Raw genomic sequence first — 23323 nt, forward strand, 5'->3', positions numbered from 1 at the left:
CCTTACGTTTTTACTAAAATCTTCCAAAAAAAGGACGGGTTTGATGTGGAAGGACACCTTTCTTTGCAAATAGTAGTAAGGTTGTATAGTCTGTCTCAATCTGAAATGTTAACGAGCACTGAAGAATGTGTAAAGACAACATCCCAGTAATAAACCACTGTAGCTTTCAGCTACACTGCTGTTGATCAGCAAATTAGAGAAATCACTAACTTACTGCTTTCTTTCATCACATATGCAGTTTCTCTCTGTCTAAAAGAGAAGCAGATGTTTTATACTCCACTTTTGAGAGTTTTATTTTACAGTTTCGAAAATAAAGATCACAGAATCATATAATAGTTTGGGTTGGAAGAGATCTTCAAAGCTCATCTAGTCCAATCCCCCTGCCATGAACAGGGACATCTTCAACTATATCAGGTTGGTCAGAGCCCCATCCAGCCTTTATTTTAAAACCATTACCATTATTTTAAAACCATGTCCCATTGCAACAGGCCCTGCTAAAAAGTCTGTCCCCATCTTTCTCACAGGCTCCTTTTAAGTACTGAAAGGCCACAATAAGGTCTCTCCTGAGCCTTCTCTTCTCCAGGCTGAACAGCCAGCTATCAGCCTGTCCTCACAGCAGAGCTGTTCCAGCCCTCTGATCATTTCTGTGGCCTCCTCTGGCCCCTCTCCAACAGGTCCATGTCTTTCCTGCACTGAGGGCTCCAGAGCTGGACGCAGGACTCCAGGTGGGGTCTCACCAGAGCAGAGCAGAGGGGCAGAACCTCCTCCTTCAACCTGCTGGCCACGCTCCTTTTGATGCAGCCCAGGATACGACTGGCCTTCTGGGCTGCAAATGCCCGTTGCTGGCTCATGTCTAATCTTCCATCCACCAGTATCCTCAAGTCCTTCAACAACTGATTTGTATTTCTTTGAATTTACAAACCTTTAAGCTTTTATGTAGGCTAACACTACACATTATTGCTTACAGGTGCCAAAACTTTGAAAAATAATTTATGATCTTTAGCAGCATAATGAGACAGTGTTCTAGAACACATGAAAAACTGCCATCAGCTCACTTCTAATTCACCAATTTCACATATTAATACAAATCAAAAGACATTTTTTAAAAAGCTTACTCTATTGTTCTTTATTCCTATTGCTTTGTTAAACAAAACCAAAAATCATCTTCATACCTGAATCATTAAATATCCAAAGCAGAAGCATGTTCAGAGCACAAGGTCTTCTTCCTAAGTTTTAAGTATGGTCACTCATACCTACTTTTTTCCCCAGCAAAACTTAGAGGACCTATGAAACTGTGAAGGCTAAACCAGCCTCACACGTGGTAAGTTGTTTAGCCTGTATATCTGAAAAATATTGCAAGACAACATGTTGTTTTAGTCCTGCTGCTCTTAGTCACACCACTGTCTGCTCTGCTGTCCCAGCACATGTAACTCTACAGCCACATTATGCATCAGGCCAAAAGACCTGATGCACCTGAAAATAACCTAAATTATTTTTCAGCCAGGTCAGTTCTCTAACCTCGTTATCACATGTTTATTTTTTCTTTTTATGTATGGAACAGAAATCTGAACACTTAAGCAAAAGTAAAGGATTTTGCCTATTGAACCTTTCAGAATGAACTTCATTTAGTGCCTTTATCCAAATAACCAAGCCCATCAAGCAATCACATGATTATTTAAAATTGAAAGGGAGACACGGAAAAAAATGTATCTGCAAGAAGATGACCACAAACAGTAGCAAATACATTTCTACAGCAATTGTGAAATAAACCTAAATCTGGAATAACTGCTTTCATATAAGGTGTTAATTTCACCTAAATTTAAACTCCTATAAACTAGATTTAAACTAAACTAGTGCTCCAGCTCCCTCTGTAGCAAATGGAAACAGGCACATCAAGTGGTTGATTCATCTCATCCTAAAATAGCTGTTTAAGACAGATGGGATTAAATTCATTATTGAAGTGTCTATTTTTTTCCATTACTTTCAGTAGTCATCTAGCTGCTTGACTTGACTAAGATGTCTAGTTTTTGAATTACTACATATATGCAAGATGAATCCCAGCCACACAGAGACTAATTGCTGACAGTAACTCGTTTCTGACATTTAGGTATGAATTAGATGACTTTGCAAGTATTTGGATTAGCTGAAACGTAATATAAAAGACAATTAACTAGTAACTACTTTTTTGTCTAGCAATCATGTTCAGTATGGATTAATTGTAAAAAAAAAAGAAAAAAAAGGGGGCAGACAGCTGAAGATTTGACATGAATAAGATGGTAACTTCATTGTCTTGTTTTACATAGGATTTAAAATTCCCAAATCTCAATAAAGTCTGTTGATCCAGATGCTTACAAAAACCCTCACAAAAGCCAGTAGATGAAATATGAGCACCAGGACACAGCATAATAATCTAGACATAACTCGTTATATATTTTAATATTAGCAAATACTTCATTGCTTGATGGCTCACAAACACCTGCTGAAAAAGTAAGGCTACATGGGAAACTAGGCAAAGACTAAAGAGAAGGAAGGAGGAGGTTTGAGATATCAAATCATCTCATTCTATTCAGCTCACTCCCTAACCACAGTATTGGGCACCCTTGAGAAACGGGCCTGAAGCAAGTAGAATAAGTGACCTAAACTGAACTGTCACATGATCCTCTGATGAGAAAAACATCTAATTCCACAGTTTTCTTCTCTAAATTATCTCTAAAATTCCTTCCAGGAATGACCTCAAGCCCTTATTAACTCTTCTTGACATAGCAAGTAGAAAGAAAATACTGTACCGATTAATTCGTATATAGAAATTAACAAAACCTACCAAGAAATTACATTTACAACGCACTCCTGCATCTCCTAATTTAATAAATGGGCACCTTGATCTCTATAAACATACACAGACTACTTGTCCGCAGCTTGAATCGTATATCTAGTTCACTGCTACACCCCTGGATAACACTGTACTACCTCTTTAGTCATAAAATCATTGACCCTTGCTTGTGCAGCTCAAACTGTGAAGAGCCTAAACATTGAATAATAATGCAGAAAAAGAGCTTTCTTCATCAGAATAGATAGCAAATGCATATATATACACACGTCTGTCTGAAATCATGGGGTATTTGAAATCAACCTCCTTATGACATTCCTGTAAGCAATGACCATCCATAACCAAAAAGTTTGAGGACTCTTGTGGAAAGTGTCGGTTGCCAATGCGAGTAACATAACTAATGGCAGTTTAACTTCAAATGATTAAAATCACAAAAACTATCCAAGTATCAGCAAATAATTTATTTCTACCTCTCCTCCCTTTCATTCAAAACAGACTCTTCCATAATGTCCACTTTAATTAAGACTCTGATAAGACCAGGAATGCATCTCAAGTAGAAAATATGGTCACTTATAGTAAGAAAGGAAATGGAAACAAAGACTACTGGCTGTCTTGCTTGCAGTTGACTCAAACGTGAACCTCTTGTTCATTTAGAAGGCATCAATGCCCTTTGATAACACTTCTTAACCAGATATCTGCCCTATTTCTAATTCTAATTATTTTCTTTATTTTGATTATGCTAGAAGAGTATTACAAACATTCAGCCTCTCACTTATTAGTCAACTCTTGATGTGGCTGTTCTGTTGGTCAGATGCCTATCATACCTCATGCGCCTCCAGTAATTCTTAAGCCACAGCTGTCCTGTCATTCCTTGAAGTATACAGTGAATATACTACTGCACAGAATAGGAAAGGGTAAAAAGAGAAGAGCAGACCCTTAAAATTCCAGTATTAACACTTCTCTAATGAGACATGGACACTTATCACTCTGATGCTTACTCTAATAACGTCTCCATAGAGTCCAAGAACTCTATTCTGTGACAGCGGCATGTGCTTTCACTTATTCTACCATTAAGGTCACTGTAACAACAAAATCATTGCTCTGTACAGAAACTCAGCTGTGGAAAAAAAAAAGAAAAAAAGAAAAAAAAATCTTTAAAAAAACCCACCACCAAGAAATAATATAAAAGTGATAGAAGAAACCAAGGAAAGACTAAGGCAGTTGGAAACAGCACACCATATACTAAGCAGCAAAGTAAAGCAAAACAAGAAATAGTCAAGATTTAGAAATAGTCAGAATCTGCTAAGATACCAATACAGCTGATATCTCAGACAGAGAACAACCACCACACACAAAAAAATAAAACCATCACCATCAAAAGTATTCCAAGTTCCTGCAGTTCAGATGTCAAAGTAACACAGTTCATCTAAATGTCTCTCATTTGACATTACTTAAAAGAAAAACTAAAAAAAGAATAAGTCTAGCAAACAAATACCAGTAACACTGGACTAAAAGACATTTACAAGCTCATAAATTAGTTTGATGAAATGACTAATCTTATTCTAATAAAAAGCTTTCAATCATTATCTGATCTAAAGGGATTATAAATTAGAAGTCTTAAGCCATTGAGGGGAAAAACATGATTAATATGCATTAAAAATTGTTATACAAGTTCTCCAGAAATAATTATTTCCAAGAAGTACATTGTTGGTTTATAATCTGTTATGCTGGTAGAACAGTACTTTTTTTTTTTTTTCCAGACAGCAGTTTCAATTCATCATGGAGTCTACAAAATTATTACAGCTATACTTCTATTTTTATTTTCCTTAAAATACCACAAAGAGAAAACACTTCGACTTTAGCACAAAAAGGCAAATCTTACATAACATTGTTCTGAGTATCAGTTTTTGAACATTTTAGAACAATTATGTTTCAGAAAGATCAAGTTAGTTCATCAACTAACGTGGAACATTCTCAGCTACATTTAATGATACCTGAAGTGTCTTCTTCAGTTTCCTAACAGCTTTTTAAGGTCAGTTAAGTTCTCCAGGAATTATGATAGGATTCATCCCAATCTCAAAATCTACTTCATTTCCCAGAGTTTTTCTAAAATTTCTGTATACTTCTACAACTACAAAAGCAGTTACCATAACCATGACTCTGTTAACTTTTACTTACAACTCTTGATCTATTGTCAATATGTCCCCTTCATAAGTTACAATCCTTTTTGTGAAACCAAGAAACGGCAGGTACACATGAAAGCAAACATCATTCTCTATAACCATGTACAATTTGCTCTGTGTCTTCTAGGAAGGCCTTCAAGACAGCAGGATAATTAAGATTGTCACCACTAACTTGAAGCAGATTGTTTCTGGTGACTTACGAGCTGGAAGAAGTCTTCAGAATTCATTATCAATTCCCTAAAGCAGTCTTTTTCTCAGTTTTTAATGTATTAAGTGTAAACACATCCATTTAATACATTTGGTATTCTAAACATACACATTGCTGGATTTCTTAATTCAAGGACAACCAATTAAAAGGAATTTATTGAGTATGACAGTAGAATAAAACCTAGTATGAAGCAGATCACAATTACAAAGCATAAATTATATAACCCCCTCTCTAAACATAAAAGAGTGTCTGCCATTATTTTATGATGAGGCAGCTTTTAAAAAATTGCATTAACAAACTGATTCAGCCAACCCAAAAACCAAACATGTTTGGTACATTTAGTGATATATTTTTATTTGAACCACTCTGCATAATGCTGCATAGCCAAATTCAAACAATAAGCATCAGACACTACTTTTTCCACTTATTATTTTGTTTCTGTACTATATTGCCTGCCCCAAGAAGGGTGAGTTACATCTCAAACTACCCAGAACTATTACCCATCAATTCAGAAGAAAGCAATTTCTGCCATTCTAAAATGACAATCCTGTCTCACAGCTCTTTCTCTTCCTCCTTTCCTTTTTTCCTTGTGCAGGAACTAATATCACTGCTCTTCGTAGATACACATTCCCGATATTTTGATTATTTTATAGCCCTTCTACTTAAACTATGCAAACAAACAAACAAACCAACCCACAAAAAAATCTAGTGCAGACACTGATTAGGTCTGTAGGCTCTGATTTCTCCTTCATGACTTGTGTTAAAACAATCAGTTCACCTCATTCCTTGTGTACAGGTTTCTATATCAAAAAGCCCCATCACACACAGTACTAGCCAAGTACCTCGAAGGTGGCATCCAGTGCATTCAGCTGTTTGCAAAGTCTTTTTAAGATTATTAAATTATTATGACATTGGAAAGACTTTAATGTTTTAGTGTGTCAGTTTAAATATTACTCAAGCATACGTTTTTAATACAAAGACATCAGTACTGAGTCCTTGTTCTCTTTTCTGACTGCAGACATGCAAGGGTTGTTGCTTCCATGATTTTGCCTGTGGAGTAGAACTGACAATTAATGTCCCAAAAGACCACTTACTGCAACACTGCCACATGTAAGTGACACTTTATCCTCGTGCCTACATCTAAATAGCTGGACAAAGAGGTAGAAAAAGAACTGCCAGAGTCCTACCTCTGACGTGAACTTCAATGTATGAAGACAGGGTATGAGAATAATAATAAATACGGTTTAAGCAAACATTTTTTTAAAAGTGTATATAAATCTACAGAACACTACTGTCAAATAAAAATTTCCTATAAAATGAGCAAACACCCAAAGACAGTGACAGAAACAAACAGGGGAAAAAAAATAAGTGACAGTACAACTTAGCGATCCTGAGTGCCGCTGGGACATGGTTTGGAACCTGACACTTCTAAAGACTTGCAGAGACACTTCACTGGTAACTGCTGTTTAAAAGAGCACAATAAGTTCCCATCAACAACTTCTCTGCCAAGTTATAACTGAACAAAACAAATCAATTACTTTAGAGGACATGAAAAAGATGTCACATAACCAGTTACACCATACTTTTACTACACTTAACTACTCCAAGTATCACTCACAGACGGTGCTCTGCTTTGGGGGTATTGGGGGAACCAATTAAGGCAAACTCGCCATCACCTTACTTTTGCTCACTAAGTAGCAGCATAAGCATTAGTCTTTAAGGTATGGGGCTTGAATATTTAACACATTACAAGGACTCGCTCTTGAAGCCCTTTTAGGATTTAGCGATTTCTAGGGATTAAGTGTCAATCATTTTCATTCTGGCACTAGGAAATCACAAGTAACAATTTCAAAAGTGGCAACACGAATTATATTCAATTGCCAAATGCCTGAGTTATTGACTGTCCCTCTTAACTCAGAAAAGCCATCAGTAGCTTCCCCGACAGCTTGAAACCTTTAATTACTTATTACAAGCATGCAGGCCAACCATTCTGGCAGGTTATGGCCATTACATGTGGTGACCGAAGCAGAAAAGAAGATTGAAGATGACTGACATCAAAAAGACCTGTAGACTTCTGCAAAAGATCCTGTCAGCACCCCAGCCCGTGCAGTGATCTTAAAAGAAATCTAGGATGAAACCACTTCCAGTTTTTCTTAGGATATAATCTTCTGTTAGGTTTTTCTCCTTATGGGCATGTATTTTGTAAATTAAAAATTCTGATGAAAACAGAAAACAATATTACAGGCTGCATGCTGTGCAACATTCTTAGGTTTTTTTACTGTGTCATTCCTTTTAGTTTTCTTTTTCTAGTCGACACACCAAATAAACTTTGCCTTATTGACAGGAGCTGGAATTGGTAACTTATAGCAATGGGAACAAGAGAACCAGAAAGTCCCTAAAAGGAGAAAAACAACTTCTGACCCCAGAATGCTGGACACTGAGTAGAAGCAACGGAGTGACTCTCAAAAGAGGGAACAGCAGCTGTATGTAAAAAGGTGTTGCAAAGAACAACCCACGCACGACTGAGGAATATTTGGATCTGCTAGGCTTCAGCTGAACATATTGTAAACATATTTCCTTAATAAAGCAGTAGTTAGAGTAGGCAAAGCTTAACCAATAATTTTGCAAATGAAGAGAGAGGTCCAGAACTGTGGCACAGATTAGAAATTCATTAATTGATTTCTGATGTTAGCATTTCAGTTAACAGAAATTATCAGCTTAAATGGCAGGCCCAGAACACATCAACTGCTATTAGATTAATATTGATCTTATGCTTTCCACAACTTAGATTTTTACTCAGATTGCGTTTGCTCACTTTTGTTCTCAATACAGTGACCTGAATTAACAGGCATGTTTGTTATTTATATATCGTGCAACACAAAAATCAATACTCTGTCCAGCCCACAATTACTGTTGTTTGAGAGAATCTGACATGCATATAATACTCTCAGTTACATACACTGTTTACATATTGAGGGGAACCTTTTGGACAGGAAATGCTTTTTATTCCATGCTCTTGAGAAAACAAAATGCAAATCAGTAGTAACCAAGGAACTTACGTAGTTTTATTGGTACCACAGTTTAATGCAATATGGTTCCTCACTTTGTCTTTCCCACAAATGGGATGCCAAAGGGAACTGCAGCTCCTTCAGCAGACCGAATAGTGTGTTTTCTGTGGCAAAATTTTGCAGCAGTCATGTATGAGTTTGCTAAGTTTAAATTGCAAAGAATCTGTGTCATGTTTTTCCACATTTGAAAATTTCAAACTTTAGAAAATATTTTTTCAGTTCAATTACTAAACCCAAATGCTTACTGATCCAAAATAAATCCACTAGCACCAATTTCAAATATTTTTCAGAAGGTAAGCTGTCCACACATACAATAACTGAACACTGAAGCCACGATTACATTAAAAGCCATTAAAATTAATGTGTGTTGTTTACATCTATCTTTTTATAGCTGAAAACACATTTCTTTATCTTTAAGGATGTAGTTAGATGAATAGGTTGCTACACAACCGCAGTTGCCTCAGTTTTGCATCAACCCACAGTAACTGTCATATGCAAGAACAGGCAACACTTACCATGAGTATAAAATGGTTCCCACTACTGATGCAAGTTTGCTGTTTTCTTGCTTTTGCTTTGCAAGCCCAAAATCAGCTACAATAAAGAAAAAAGGATTCACGTGTCAATAACCACCCTATTTGGATGACAATCAGTGCTGGTTCACAACAGCTGAAAAAGTCAGGAGAAGGTGCAAGGGAGGGTTTGGGTCATTGGTTTGGTTTTTTTTTTTTAACTTTTACATTTTGCAGTACTGGACCATACTTTCCTCCTATCTCCACATGAATCAATAACTTCTGTTTGAATCGGGTCTACCAGCTTGAAAAATGCTTTTGATCCAAACTATGTGACCAGTGTCAGGTGTCTATTAATATATTCAAATCAGCTGCATGGCAATGGTAAGTACCTAATAAGTAGTGATCCAATGCCCAAATTAATGGAAAAAAAAATGTAATGAATTTAGTAATTATTTAGCTTTCCTTCAAATTATGATAGCTGGGAAGGGTGGACTTTCTCAGAAATTTAATTTCAAAGGATACAAGGGGGTCTAATATCTGAATAGTTCATGTTCAAAGATTGCATTTGGTAAAAAACAATGGTGAATCTTAGCTTTACATTGTGACAAAAGCTGTAGATTTAGAAGATCATGCAATTATGGTAATGTAGGTGCTTTTTGTGTAATTATCAGGTAGTCTTCCACAAAATTCTCGTACACAATCTTTAGAGATTATTTTTTTAATCTAAGTTCCACCCAAACAGTTCATTTTTTTCAATTCAATACTCCACTGCTGCCTCAACATAACAATGCAGCTAAGACACATTGCACTTTATTACATCCAAGCACAGAGAGCAAGAGAAAATAATTGTACTTGTTTAAGTCTTTTAATTCTGCATTGTATTACTACTTCAGAATTAGGAAGTTTTGTGTGGTAGATAATATTGTTTAAAATATTTTAAAACTCCTTTTCTACTTGGACAGAGCTCATAGCATGCCTATTCCAATTGTTTTTACAGTGAGATAGTTCATAAACATTTTAGCTCAAAATGTCTCTACTCATTAAAAAAACAAACAAACAAAAAAACCCTACCAAAGCAAAACAAAAAAAACCCAATCAAGCAACAACCACCCACAAAACTAGAGATCAGAAGAAACACAGGTAATAAAAATCGGTTTTTGTTGGCTCTTGCTCAGTGTGAGCCTCGAGTCTGAAAAGGAGTGGATCTCTTATTCAGAAAAGGCCTTTGATAAGAAAGCCAAATCTAGGTACCCATGCCACAGATCATTTTTCTTTGAACAAAATGTTCAAAGAAGGACTAGCTCTGCAGTGCTTGGGAAATATAAGTGGGAAGAATGCGAAATTAACAGGATCGCTGAGAGGCCTCCCTTTTGTCCTTGAGTTAAGACAGTCCTCAAGCAGTTCACTCCAGGGAATGTTAATCCCAAAAGGACCAGAGGTTTTGGCAATGTTGATTCTTCCCTGAATTAATTGGGATGAATCATTCTGAACTCCCTCCTTTAGAATCCTTCACATAATACTCTATAAAGAAAGAGTATTAAGACATTACATAAATCGATAAATTCAGTTCCTGGTGTTTGAAAGCATTAGGAAGGAGGAGAGCTGTACAACTCTGTTCTGGAAGAAGTAGTCTATTTTAATACAACATTAGTGATTATCTAGAGGAAAAAAAAGGCAAGGGAAAAATCAGCCACATGGAGTAAATGTATTTTCTTCCTTTTAGGCTCAGGTCTTCAGAAACAGGGAAAAAAATCTATTTCACAGGCAATAACTGTCTCAAAATTCTGCTAAACTATCATGACACCAGCAAGAAGCTCCTAAATATGACTGGTGCTGCCAAACCTCAGGAATGTAAAGCACAGGACAATCAACTTTACATTAAACATAAATGCTTTTTCAAGACCATAATACAGAATTGAATAAAAAGGAATTGTCAAACGTTGAACCGCCTTGAACTAGTGAAATTGCTTCTTTTAATTTATTTAGGCATCTGTCTGCAGCTTATAAATTGGTCTACAGCTTTTAATACTTGAGGTTTCTTTATTTGGTATTTGATGCCAAAAGTTGCTACTATAACTAACAAACAAATGAAATAATTTCTGAGAACTGCGAGAGGCCTGTCTCTCATGCCATTAAATGAAGATATCACCAAATATAAAGATGACCCCTATTAACTGGTTTCAGCGGTGAACTGAGGCTTGATTAATGAGGACCCATTGTGACAATTCACATCTGGCAATTTCCTGAAAAGGCTTCACACCACAGCAGTATGTCTTTTAGAAGCTGGAAGAGAATTTTAAGAGCAACTGTAATCAAGGAAGTTTGTCAGCAACTTACTGAGTTACAGTGATCTGGAAGATAAAAATAGAACTTTATTTTCCATGAAAGCATATCCTAAAATCAAGACAATCTGCAATTCAATAAACAGTACTACATACTTATTCTACTCTTTTCCATCAACATGGAAATGGGAACAGAATTAATTTCTCATCATTCCCAAATACACCTTTCTAGCTATTCTATCATTCTCTTTTCTGCGTGCTAATATCAACACTTCATAAACTCAGTCTACCATCTGTCAGCTTTGTAAAACTGGTAACTTCTGCGCCAAGAATATTAGCACTAACCCACATCTAGAACTGTAATTTGTAAAAAGAGATGTGATTGTGCTACTAATCTACCAATAGTGTCCAGAATGTTTGAGTGAACACAAACAAATGGAAAATTCCACTCAGCCTATCATGGAAACTTTGAAAATGAAGCACTACAAGCATTTCTTTGAATCTTATTATGAAGGGCAGCAATTCTGATACTGAGGACTGGTTAAATGAGCCACATGAACTGCAAAAACACCATAATGGATCCAAGTGACCCTGAAAAGTAGTGACTAACACAAACCAGACACTAGTTATACCCAGTTTACCTCATGGCCACTGCTTCTTTGGGCATGGCACAGTATCAAGAGCCAAGAGGACTTTTAAAAAGTGCACTCAACAAGCAAGTATTCTGAATTACGGAATTAACAGGTCGCTTTCTTCCAGCATCCAGCAACTATTAGAACTTTTTAAGTCTCATTTGCTTCACCATTCTGACACTTCATGGTTGCCTGCTATGATTAGAATTATATCGGATAGGTGAGTTGTCTCAAAACTAGTATTCTGCTGCTATATAATCCTAGGTTTCACTTCCATGTAGATCCTTTCTGCTGCTAATGCATCATGTGGACTAAACATTAAACAGAGCATGTAACCCAAAGAGATACGGGATCCTTCACAATTTTCCTTGACATCAGACCCAAAAGGTATCAAAGCAATTCTACATGGGCCTCTTTGACCATCAGGATCTAAACATTGGTGCAAGTAGATGACACTGAGGAAAGGTGATGATCTACAGAGTCATGAAGCTATGGAGCTCTAGACAGAAATCTGCTGTGCTAGAAACAAACAACAACTGCAGTAAAATATAGCTGCAATAAAAGCAGATACACGTTTTAAATTCAGAAAACTGTAACTTCTCAGTGTCTTATATAAAAAGGTTGGGCAGATTAAACTGAGAGCCACAGATAATATTGGTTCAATGAATCTCCAAAACCCTATACAAAACAACTATCATTCAGGCTGTGCCTAAAATTCTACCTTTTTTTTTTTTTCAGAATTTATAAATCAGACGTTCAATCTGCACCAGACATGTACGATTTCAGTAACACTTTTCTACCAATTTAGAGTGAGATGTTTTATGAAATTGCAGGTTAGCGTGCTTTAATATTTTTATTTTCATAGCTTTTGCAGCTCAATCAATTATGATTAAATGCTGTACCAACATATAAGAGATGTTAGTTATGGCCCCCTTCCTATCAAATTTATGTCAGAGATTGAACAGAACAAATGAGTAAGGTAGGCAGTTCCAGAGACTACATAACAACAGCATGCTTAAAGTTCTCTACAGTCAGAAACAAAGATCTTGTATTACCACTAGCCTGGCTAGGATCAGATTGTAAATGTCTGTTTCCAGTTGCAACAACACATGAATTAAAAGAGCCTGAAAAAAAGTTGGATTGTTGAGATTTAATTGACATGTGTATAAGATGTCATGGGAAACACAAAGGAAGTTACATAATCTTCACATCAGAATGAAACACCTCCTGGGTTAGAACCTTTATTTGTACCTTGCATAATTTTAAAAATAAAACAATAAAAAAGGACCTGGATAAAGACAGTGTCTAAGCATATTCACTATTAAAGAAAAAGACAATACAGTGTGACCACACAGATTAAAAAATTATTCCTACTATTACCTCAAGCATTCTTTTTTTCAGTAGAACCTATAGAGATGATACTTGGAGACCATCTCCAGGAGAGACCTTATAGCCTAATCTTACATTGTGCCAGGCTGGTTGCAGAGTTCTTTGCCTGTAGGAATTCTAGTTTTCAGTCACATCTCATTATTGGTTGCTGCCTACCAGGTTCTGCTGGAATTGTGCTACAAGGGCCACCTGTATGTAGGAATTTCTCTGTGACTTCAGGACAAGCAAGCATAGTTCTTTAGCAGGTTTTGGGTTTTTTTTTTTCTGTGCTGACAGCAAGGTGAGAAATTCTCCCACACTGTGCACTCCTTTCCTTTTCAATCAACATAAACTCAGAAACTGTATGAGACGCCTTCATTGGATTTGGAACAAGTGGCTCAGTTCTCGCATACAGGGTGAGAAACTCCTACCTGTAAGTCCCAAAACTTTCTTAAAGCAAGCTCGTTGTTGAGGCTGCTGCATGGCCATGCACAGTTCATAATTAAAGTTTCAGCCTACAGAAGCACTTTGCTCCAGTGTATTCCCCACTTTGTTTTTTTTCTTTTTTTTTTTTAATCAAAATCTACCATGAGAGTCCAAAACTAAGGCAACTCTATAAAGACAACATATCTGAAGAATGTTACTTACAGAGGAATGAGCTGCCTCTGTTAGATTGTCAGCCTGCAAATTCACATAGCAAGATTAACAAGCGTTACCGTTTCCAGAAGGACTGATTGAGGAAAAGAAAAGAGACCAGCGTTTTATGATATACAAGCTTCTTTTATGAAACAAAATAACTGGGACCATCAGAGGCCATATCTTAATTACACAACCACACAACACCACTTCATGAGTAGCCCACAGGAATATTACTCTAGTTGGATGGAAACAAGTTTTGGTCAGTTTTGAGATTTGAAAGACTCCAAAAAATTGAACTCTCTCTCTTCAGGAGTAGATCTTAGAGAAGACCCTCACCTTTTATAAAAGCTGACAGATCAAATTCACTGCAGAGGTACATTTAAGATCTCTCAGTATTTGAGCATACACTTCCACATTCATCTGACATTTTGTATTAACTTTCATCTAGAACCACTTTAAATTCTCAAATGAATATTACACTTATCCACAAATACTGAGAGATATAATTATCAAGATCACAAATGCTCCAGTCTTTGGCATACAAGGACTTTATGAGTTAGGCATAATAGCACAGCATGCACTGATACAGTACATATTTACTATAATCAGAAAGTAAATTTTTCTTAATTTCATTAAGGTTGTAAAACAACAAGGTTCAGTAAAATTCAGAAGTAACAGATAAAAGGTCTTCAGCTCCCTCCAAAAATTCAATATACACTGGTACTAATTAAAGTACTAAATAAAGCAAGTGTTTAAGTATTGCAATAGTTTTGAACCAATCACTGTAGAAAGGATCAAAATAAGTTTCAATTCTTCCAGTTTTCCTCAACTCCTGTAAAACTTTGACAGAAATATCAATGCTTTTCACAGGCAATTTTGAGTTTACCTTTGAAAGTACATTTACATTTTTATTTATCTAGATTGGATCAGAAGTAAGGCAAAGGTGTTAAGTCAAGGTGTTAAATTAAGGCAAGAGTGCCCCTCAGTGGCAGTATATTGATATAAAATCTAACTACATGATACTTTCCTTTACAATAATATTCTGAATATTTCTTTTCATTATTCAAATGACAAATGCTCCAATAAATCATCTTCTTTCAAAACTATATCATTACTAAGAATCAGAGTTTTTTTAGCACATACTTAAATTCATTCATTATTAAATTGTATGTACACCATCAGGTATAAATATATACTACAAAATCAGCTGAGTGTTTTGTGGTTGGGTGCATGCATATGCCTACACTTCTCTGTTATTCTTAAAGAAGAGAGACTGATTTTTTTCCATCAAGACTTCTCACAACATTTCTGCAGTATTCAAATTATTTATTTAGTTCTGTATCATGAGCAGCAAGATATAATAGCACATAGTAGTTCTTTGAAAACTTTAAAAACTACAGTATTTGGATTACTTGTAAGGATTGCTGTGCTTCCCAGGTTGTATTAACTCATTCAAAAAGTAAAACTTTGTCATATTTTGGAGTACTGTTCACACACATACTGCCTGCCTAGGCTCCTTCCTCCACACGATGGAGATAACTGAAGCAAACATCATGAATATTCGCTACTACAGGCTTAGAGAAGTAGCACCTCAATGCAGATGATCACTGGGAACAACCGATGGGTACTAAACAATTACACAGTAGAACTGGAATAGAACAGGTGGCTGTTGTACTTCATATGTTCATTAGCACTTGTTGTCTATTCTGGTTATCTTGATATTCTTGCTGATTTAAATAAAAGCAAGCCTTGATGCATAACTATAGTCCAATTTTTTTATAGGGCAAAATCATCTCCTTCGTAATATTTGACATACCTAGCTGCAAAAAACATAGTCATGGCTGATGACACCTGGTGGCAATGATCACAAAATCTCCATTAGCAATTATTTTACACAACAGTATATTAAGGCAATAATTTACTAGCTTTCAAGTATGGTGACCAGTGCCCAGGAATCTGAAACCTGAGAGTTTCAGTAAAGAAATTCTACTCACATACATCACGGCAAGTTCTCTTCAAGTAAAGTAGTTCTACTTACTAATTGTAACTTTGTCTTTATCCCCCAGCATGACATTGTTCGGAGTGAGATCTCGATGAACAATCCTTTTCTCTTTATGCAAATAACGAAGAGCTAGACAAAGCTTAAAAACAAAGAGAAGAAGCCTTACAAAGACTCTTAACTACAACCAAAATAAAGGCGCATAACATTAAATTCATATTTTATATTAGTGCCTGATATAATAAACATTTCTTGTCATAATAAACATAAATAGTGCTACTAATTACAAGCAGGAAAGTCCTGGCAACAAAAAAAAAAAAGAGGCGGCCCTTACTTGGATAAATATATGCCATATTCTTTCTTCTGTAAACCGTTGTTGCTTTTCCTTCAAAGAGTTGAAGTGTTCTCCCAAAGGCACTCCCTCTAGGAGCTCCATGACTATGTACAATCTGTCATCTACATAAAAGAAAATTAATTAATAAAACATTGCATTTATCCAGAAGGTGTTCAAAAACAGAGTATTTGAGGTTAAAATATATTTTTTAAGCTGTTGTTTTTTCCTTTTTAAAAACTTATTTGTACAGACAAATACATTTTAATCATACTTCTAGTCCTTGTTACTCTGGTTTTTCCTCATTTTGTATCACAGCAACTATAAGGAATTGACTGCCTGATAATCACTCAATGGGCAGGCATATGTAGCTAGCTCTTTATAAAAAAGTAAATTAAGACAATAGGGCTGAGCGATCTATATCATTCATTTTACTAGTTTCTATAGATTTGCTCCCTACTTGGCATTCCATTTGTAAATTTGGGGTCCTTAACTCTATAGGGTGACAATTATGCTTTCTACATGCTTACATTGCATCTAGGTTTACTGACAGATAAACAATTATAAATATTATTACTCACCATTTTTTTTTTCAATTTTAAAGGAATATAAGACTGTCTGAACTGTAGCAGTTCTCAAAGAAAATATTACCATTTATTGCTCCAATTTGACACACTCCCTCTAAGCTGTGCTTTTATTATATATTTCTACTTCTTCATTATGTACAATGTTTTAATTTTCTGCATTTATACTTACTTTCCAAGAAGGTTCTATAATACCGTACAACATTCGGATGATAAAGCTACAATAAGAAAAGAAATTCAGACGTTCAGAATAGTTAAACTGGTGGCACAGTATTTATAATGTTTAGCCACACATTGGAAGGAAAGATTCCACAAACTGGCTTACGGACTGCAGTGCAGTAGACCTTCACTGCTACCCCAAATACAGAGAAGTGTTGCACATTACTGGAGCAATCAGGAGGAAAATGCAACATGATTCCTATCCACTCTCCCCTTAATTACTGAGAAAAAGCAAATGAAGTTTGAAAACAGGCAATTACACCTGCATCAAAGTATTGGCTTTCTTAGCCTACAAACACTAATGATCAGTCTGGGTTTTTTAATTTTCAATTACAAAAAGACCATCTTCTCACTGTATTTTAAACCCAAGAACTCATTAAATAGAAAACTGATGAGAATTTGTTCCATCACAATCTTAATTTACTGAATCCCTGAAAAAAAAGTTCAAACGCTGCTAACACAGAAAGTAAGAATCTTTAGTAACAAGACTTTGCAATGCCACTAACAGTACAGTAAGAAGGTTTTCAATATTGACAGCAGTCAGGTAACATGGGCCGGTATTGTACTGATCAGAAAAAAAAAAATAGTTAACAGCAGCTGGAAGCCCTGCCATATGAGAAGTCAGAGTTAACTGTGCTAACAGCAGAGAGCCCATACATGAAACTAGAGTGCCTGAGACATACCTGCTCTTTAATGATGGTTAATTCGGAGACAATGTTCTTCACGCTGCTGTCTCTGTCTTTTTTGTCCTTTCCAAATGCTGGATTGCGTAAATTGACTTCTTTCATTGCCAGGAGATTTTGTCCATTATGTTTTCTAACCTATAAAAAAAGATAAAACCCTTGTAAGATTAATATAGGATGGGGAGAGAAAGGATATTATTATGGCTACCAGATTAGTTATCAGAGTCATAGCTGTTCCTCTGTATGATGTGATCAGTCAGAAGAACTGGAGCCCCACAATGCAGGTTAGCAGTAGATTGCCAAACTTGCCACAGTGTTTGAAGTAGCATTATCTGTGCCCAGTGTTGCTTTTCAGATAAAATATGCTTGAATTTCGGTGGTTTTACACAGATTTGTTAGCATTTGCAACAGACAGAAATGCTGTGTGTGGAAAGGGATTAAAGTAAAAGCAGAAAACCTAAGAGATACACTGGTCAGTCCTATAAATATAAGCGGGGACAAACAAAAACACAGCAAATACTAACAACATGCCCAGATCCATAAAGGCCTTTTCACATCTGCATTCCTCTTCTGAAATTCGAAGGATGGCAGTGGCTAAAATAGGTACTAGACCCTCTTCATGAAGCCTCCCCTCAAATCTGTAAATTAATATCAAAAGGGAAGCTTACCTTATATACACTTCCAAAAGCTCCACTGCCAAGGTGCTCTAAAATTGCATAATTGCCTATATGTTTTGTAGGTGCCTTATTCTGATTCGTGCTCTTGATACTTTCAGCAATTTGCTTCAATTCATCCTCCTGGTTATAAATTGAATGACAGATAAATAAATATAAAATATTTCATGCCTTTCTTGTGCAAAGAATACAGCTTCTTAATGCTATGAAGGTTTTTACTTACTTTTAATAAATTTAGCTTTGATACCAACTCTTCATAAGCACTGATATCACGCACATAGTGTCCAATATCAATGAAGGTTTCAAACAAGTCAGTAGGGAAAAGTCTACAAAGGTTTAAATGTTGATACAGTTTAGAAACAGTGGTACACATTAGCTATTAATCTACAGCAGAGACTTTCCAATGCTTATTATTTCAACTTACTTATGAATCTGGTAAATAATAGACTTATTTTTCACTAATCTGTTCAGATATTAACCCTCCAACACTACGTACATAGGAGTTAAAGGACCTTTCAAAAGTCAGACTTCAGCCTCTATGGGCTGGGTATTAATATAAATGCCAGTTGTCCAAACAAGTATAAGCCTCTTTAAAATCAATGTACCTCCTGAGTTTCCAGTCATTTTCCTATTTTTTTCTTATAGTACTTTATATTATGCTTGTCTTTATCTGAGTTCCTTCTTGTAATGCATTAAATGACAGGATTAACATTTGTCTGCATTTAAAGAATCATGACACCCATCTTAGAATTTTTGTCCAAGTAGTCTATTCTTAAAGAAGAAAAGCACTGAAATAAGCAGAAGCTAACATATATTACACAATATTTGATTAGTGACTTGCTTAACTGAAGGTTTGCTTCTCTATAAAGTTCAGGCAGAAGCAGAAATACAGAAAACTATGGCATTTGGAGAAATATGAAAGACAGTAAATCAGCCCAGATGTATCACTTTCTAAATTTGAAACCAACTATGAAGATTCATTACAAACTGGGGCCAGTTCAGTACAAAATCCTCTTTTTAAAAGTAAAAATAACACAAGTGTTACATTTAGAATTCTGATAATTTATGATGCAGAATAAAATCATAGAGAAACACCACTGATAGGCAGACCCCCCTAGGCAGTCTGATTACCATCCTAATCCCACAAATCAAAGCACTAGGTTTTACACAGCCTTTGTAGCCAACCTGGTGAAACTGTCATGTTACTAATAAAAATGGGTGACTGATTAAACACATTTTCTCCTTATTGATCCAAACATTTCAGCAACACTCCTAAGTAAACCAGCTTGATGCAAAGTCATTCCCATGTGAAGGAGTGGAAGGTTGAGAGAAAAAATTTACTGCTCCCAGTCACTTGCTGCTATCCACAGCTCTAACTCGCATCTGCTAACCTTCAGGATAAAAGTATGGTTTATCTCCAACAGTATCAGATCTGTCCTCAACACATTTTAAACATTGATTCATGCGGGAGGAAGGAGCCCCTACAAAGTTAGGGTCTCTTGCACGCATACAATGGAAGTCTCCACACTGAACATCTAAATCTTGCACTGATGCAGTGCAAGAATGGCTATCTGTAGCAGCAGACAGGACAGAGGTTGCACATTACTATTTTTATTTGCTGAAAACAAATGACATTTCAAAACCCAGGTCTTTCTGATTGGAGTGATGACTTTTGAAAGCTATCCTAAAGGAGTTTCACCAAAAATTTTGTTAACATACCTTTTAAAGATATGTCGATTTCTTTCCATACTGAAGAGAAATCTCAGAGCTCTGAAAGCATAACACTACAGCAGGAAAAATGCTTAAATTAATGACAAGTTTATACACAAATGGAAAAGCCACTGATAAACGTCAAGGATTCCCCATGACTTTATACATTGGTACGTTTTGTACTTAAATGACTAGTAGATAACCTTATTAACCTGATAATGAAGAGAGTAAAAATACATTAAGTTCTTCATGTATTTCAAAAGTAAGCAGGGCCATTTAGGGTTTAAAAAAAAAAAAAGTAAAGTGTGCGATGACAATTATAGTACATGCCGAAGGACATTTAAGTCTTAATCATCTCTTCATTTGCAGATAGCTCAATACTTGAGACCTGCTCTCTTCTCCAGTGCTGAAAAAGGTAAATGTAATCAGTGGGTCTTTAATGATGTACTAGAAACAGCGTTTTGCATTTTTTTCTGAAAAATGTAGTGTAGAACACCAGAAGTTCTAACAGAGGACAAAAAAGAAAAACGAATATATGAAGTTCATATTTACAGAGATATTTATGTACCTCAGTTTCTATCTTTATGTACCTTAGTTTCAATATGATCCCTGCTGAAGAAAGCTGGTTTTTAAAACAGCCACTGGCAGGTAGTTAACATGTATGCTTTTATGCAGCTCATCTTTAATTCCATTTATCGAGAGTCAATAATACAGCATATACATGGCTGACCAAACCAAGATGATGGTGTAAAGTAAGCCAAAGGGAAATAAGATATTGATATCTAAAACAATGCAAATAGTATATGCCTTTAACATAGTTTAGAATTACTTTATTGCATCAGTGACTAAAACACCACCACAGTCCAGCATGATAATCCCTATTTAGACAACGGTAACTGTGAATTAGTGATAATAGCAGAATTAATCCCCACATTAAAAAAACAAATCTTTCAATACAGAGAACAGGTATTAAATGAAGAAAATAAAGGCCAAAAGCTACTTTTGAAGGAAGCAGGATACTTGAAATTTTACAGAAAAGAAATGCATGTTAACACTGCTAAGATGCTGTTTCTTTTACAGACAATGTTTCTTTTTAGTTCTAAGTAAACTCTCCATCACAGGAGCAGGATGGTGTGTTCCGATGTCCAGCATTCCACGGAGTCACAACTTTGCTGTACAGAATAACCCAGACCAGCTGGGCCAGAGTCGCTACATCCAAAGTTTTTCGTTTTAAAGACTACACATATATCTTACTGTAGAAAGCCCATTAGTGAATGGACATGATAATAGATTAATGAGACAAATAGATATTTTAAATGGCAATAATATTAGTCTCTCTCACACTACCATAGTGAGATTAATATTTAACATTTGTGATATGCTTCAGTTAAGGCATGATTATTTTATACATGGTATGTATGCAGAATAAATGACTGATATCACTGCCACCCTCGAGGTAATGGAGTAAGATCACTAAGGTAGCACGGTAGAAAAGAAGCTGAAAATTTAACTGTTGAAAACACAGACAATGGAGTAGAAAAGAAACCAGAGCAGCATTGTGAGAATGCTAAGAGAAATGCCTATGAAAATTCAGAAAGGGTTTTCCAATAGCTGCAACCATATTGCATAACAGTAATGATGACAAAGGCAATACAGAGAGCAGCGTGAGAACCTGAACAAGGTTTCATTAAAAAAAATACTTCTTATTGTTTGCCTGAAATGGATTTAGTTTTCACACATGATCATTAAGTCCATTATTAATTCACACGGCTTCAGGTCTAAGTACAGTGGCTTAGTATCTCTTGTGAGTTATTTTCTGTCACATTCTGCTGGAATCTAAGAATGTCAGTAGGCACAAATTAAGCTCCTTACAGTTGTATGAGGCAACAGCACTGAGCATATGCTCCAGTTTATTAGACTCTGTGTTAGTTTCTTATATGCTCTAGGAAGATTTTTATCTCAGCCCCAAGCCGATTTAACTGAAGTGCACTGTAAGACGTCATTGCAGAAGAAAGGTACCCAATCCATGGAATCTGCAGTCCAAGCCTAATCTAGAAGAACTGTGATGAGAAAGATGACACTAAAATGGATTTTTTTTTTTTTGTGGAAATGCTTTCCCTTGCTATCCAGGCATGCCTACCTGATTAGATAGTTGAGTAGTTATGTAGCCATGTTAGTATAGGGCTATGACAGAGCAAAGACCAGGTGAGAAGCAGGATCCACCTGTGCCAGGGACCTCCTCACACTTACCCATGGAAAGGCAACCGGAGCAGCAGCAGTTGTGTGCATCCCTGAACCCCAGATCACTACTTTCCTGTAGCTTAGAGAGACACCAATACCATTTCACAGAGGCTGGAGAAGAGCTACCAGATAATTAATTACTACTGATAACTTTATGAAGTCAAAGAATACAAGGTTGGAAAGGACCTCAAGGATCATCTGGTCCAACTTTTCTTGGCAAAAGCACGGTCAAGACAAGATGGCCCAGCACCCTGTCCAGCTGAATCATAAAAGTGTCCAATGTTCAAGAATCCATCCCTTCCCTGGGGAGATTATTCCAATGGCTGATTGTTCTCATCATGAGAAATCTCCCCAAGAGTAACTTGTATCCATTACCACTGGTCTTTTCCATGTCACTCTTTCTAAAAAAGGAGTCTCCATCTTCTTTGTAGCCACCCTTTAAATACTTGAACATGGTGATAAGGTCTTTTAGCCTAAGTTGACTCAAACCGGTAGATTTATGGGGGTAACAACATGCAAAACCAAGAACCATTCTATGCTTATTAGCGCTATATTTATCCTACATTTAAATTTGCTCTACTTCATGTGCTGTTTTCCTGTAGTTCATTTAACCACATTCAACCACAACAAGATGATCCAGAAAGAAACATACTAGTACAGTATCAAATCTACAGCAGTTCCAATGAAGACCAAAGCAGTAAAAAGATGATCTGATGCTGGGCAGCCTGAACAAGCAGAGGAGAGATTATCACAAGAAAAATACTCACTTTTCTTTACACTGTATGAGGTGTCGAAAGCATCAGAAAAGAACACCAGAAATTGAGTCACTATTTAACTTTCAGTTTCTGGCCATTTGTTATTCCTGGGTTTGTTTTAGTAGAGTTTGGAGGTTTTTTTCCCCTGTTCAGTAAGATTTTTTTACTCTACATTAAAATAAACTTTAAAATTGTAAAAAATTCTCAGGGACTGTTTGGTGTTTTCAATGTGCAAAGAAAAAAAAAAAGAAGTTACCTGTAATAAATTAGCTTTCTCAGCATTCCTTTCTTTGTTTGGTAAAATCAGCTTCGCTATTGTATATATTCCATTTGCCTGGAAACAGAGAAAGGTCAATATTAATAGCACTCTTTTGCATAGAAACCACAAATAAAAAGCAATGTTATTTC

At 36.0% G+C, this 23323-nt stretch overlaps 1 protein-coding gene across 1 annotated transcript in view; it reads right to left on the reverse strand.

Moving 5' to 3' along the window:
• The window catches only part of NEK10 (NIMA related kinase 10), a 96761-nt gene that overhangs the window by 56637 nt on the left and 16801 nt on the right, over positions 1-23323 (reverse strand). Inside the window, exons 14-22 of the mRNA XM_065628844.1 lie at positions 23172-23249; positions 19929-19993; positions 18433-18535; positions 18204-18332; positions 17536-17673; positions 16806-16851; positions 16053-16174; positions 15758-15860; positions 8802-8877 (exon numbers count right to left, since the gene is read on the reverse strand). Of these exons, the coding sequence (XP_065484916.1) occupies positions 8802-8877; positions 15758-15860; positions 16053-16174; positions 16806-16851; positions 17536-17673; positions 18204-18332; positions 18433-18535; positions 19929-19993; positions 23172-23249 (860 nt within the window). The remainder of the gene's footprint in view (positions 1-8801; positions 8878-15757; positions 15861-16052; positions 16175-16805; positions 16852-17535; positions 17674-18203; positions 18333-18432; positions 18536-19928; positions 19994-23171; positions 23250-23323) is intronic.

Source organism: Caloenas nicobarica, chromosome 2 (assembly GCF_036013445.1).
Source record: "Caloenas nicobarica isolate bCalNic1 chromosome 2, bCalNic1.hap1, whole genome shotgun sequence".
Lineage (NCBI taxonomy): Eukaryota > Metazoa > Chordata > Aves > Columbiformes > Columbidae > Caloenas > Caloenas nicobarica.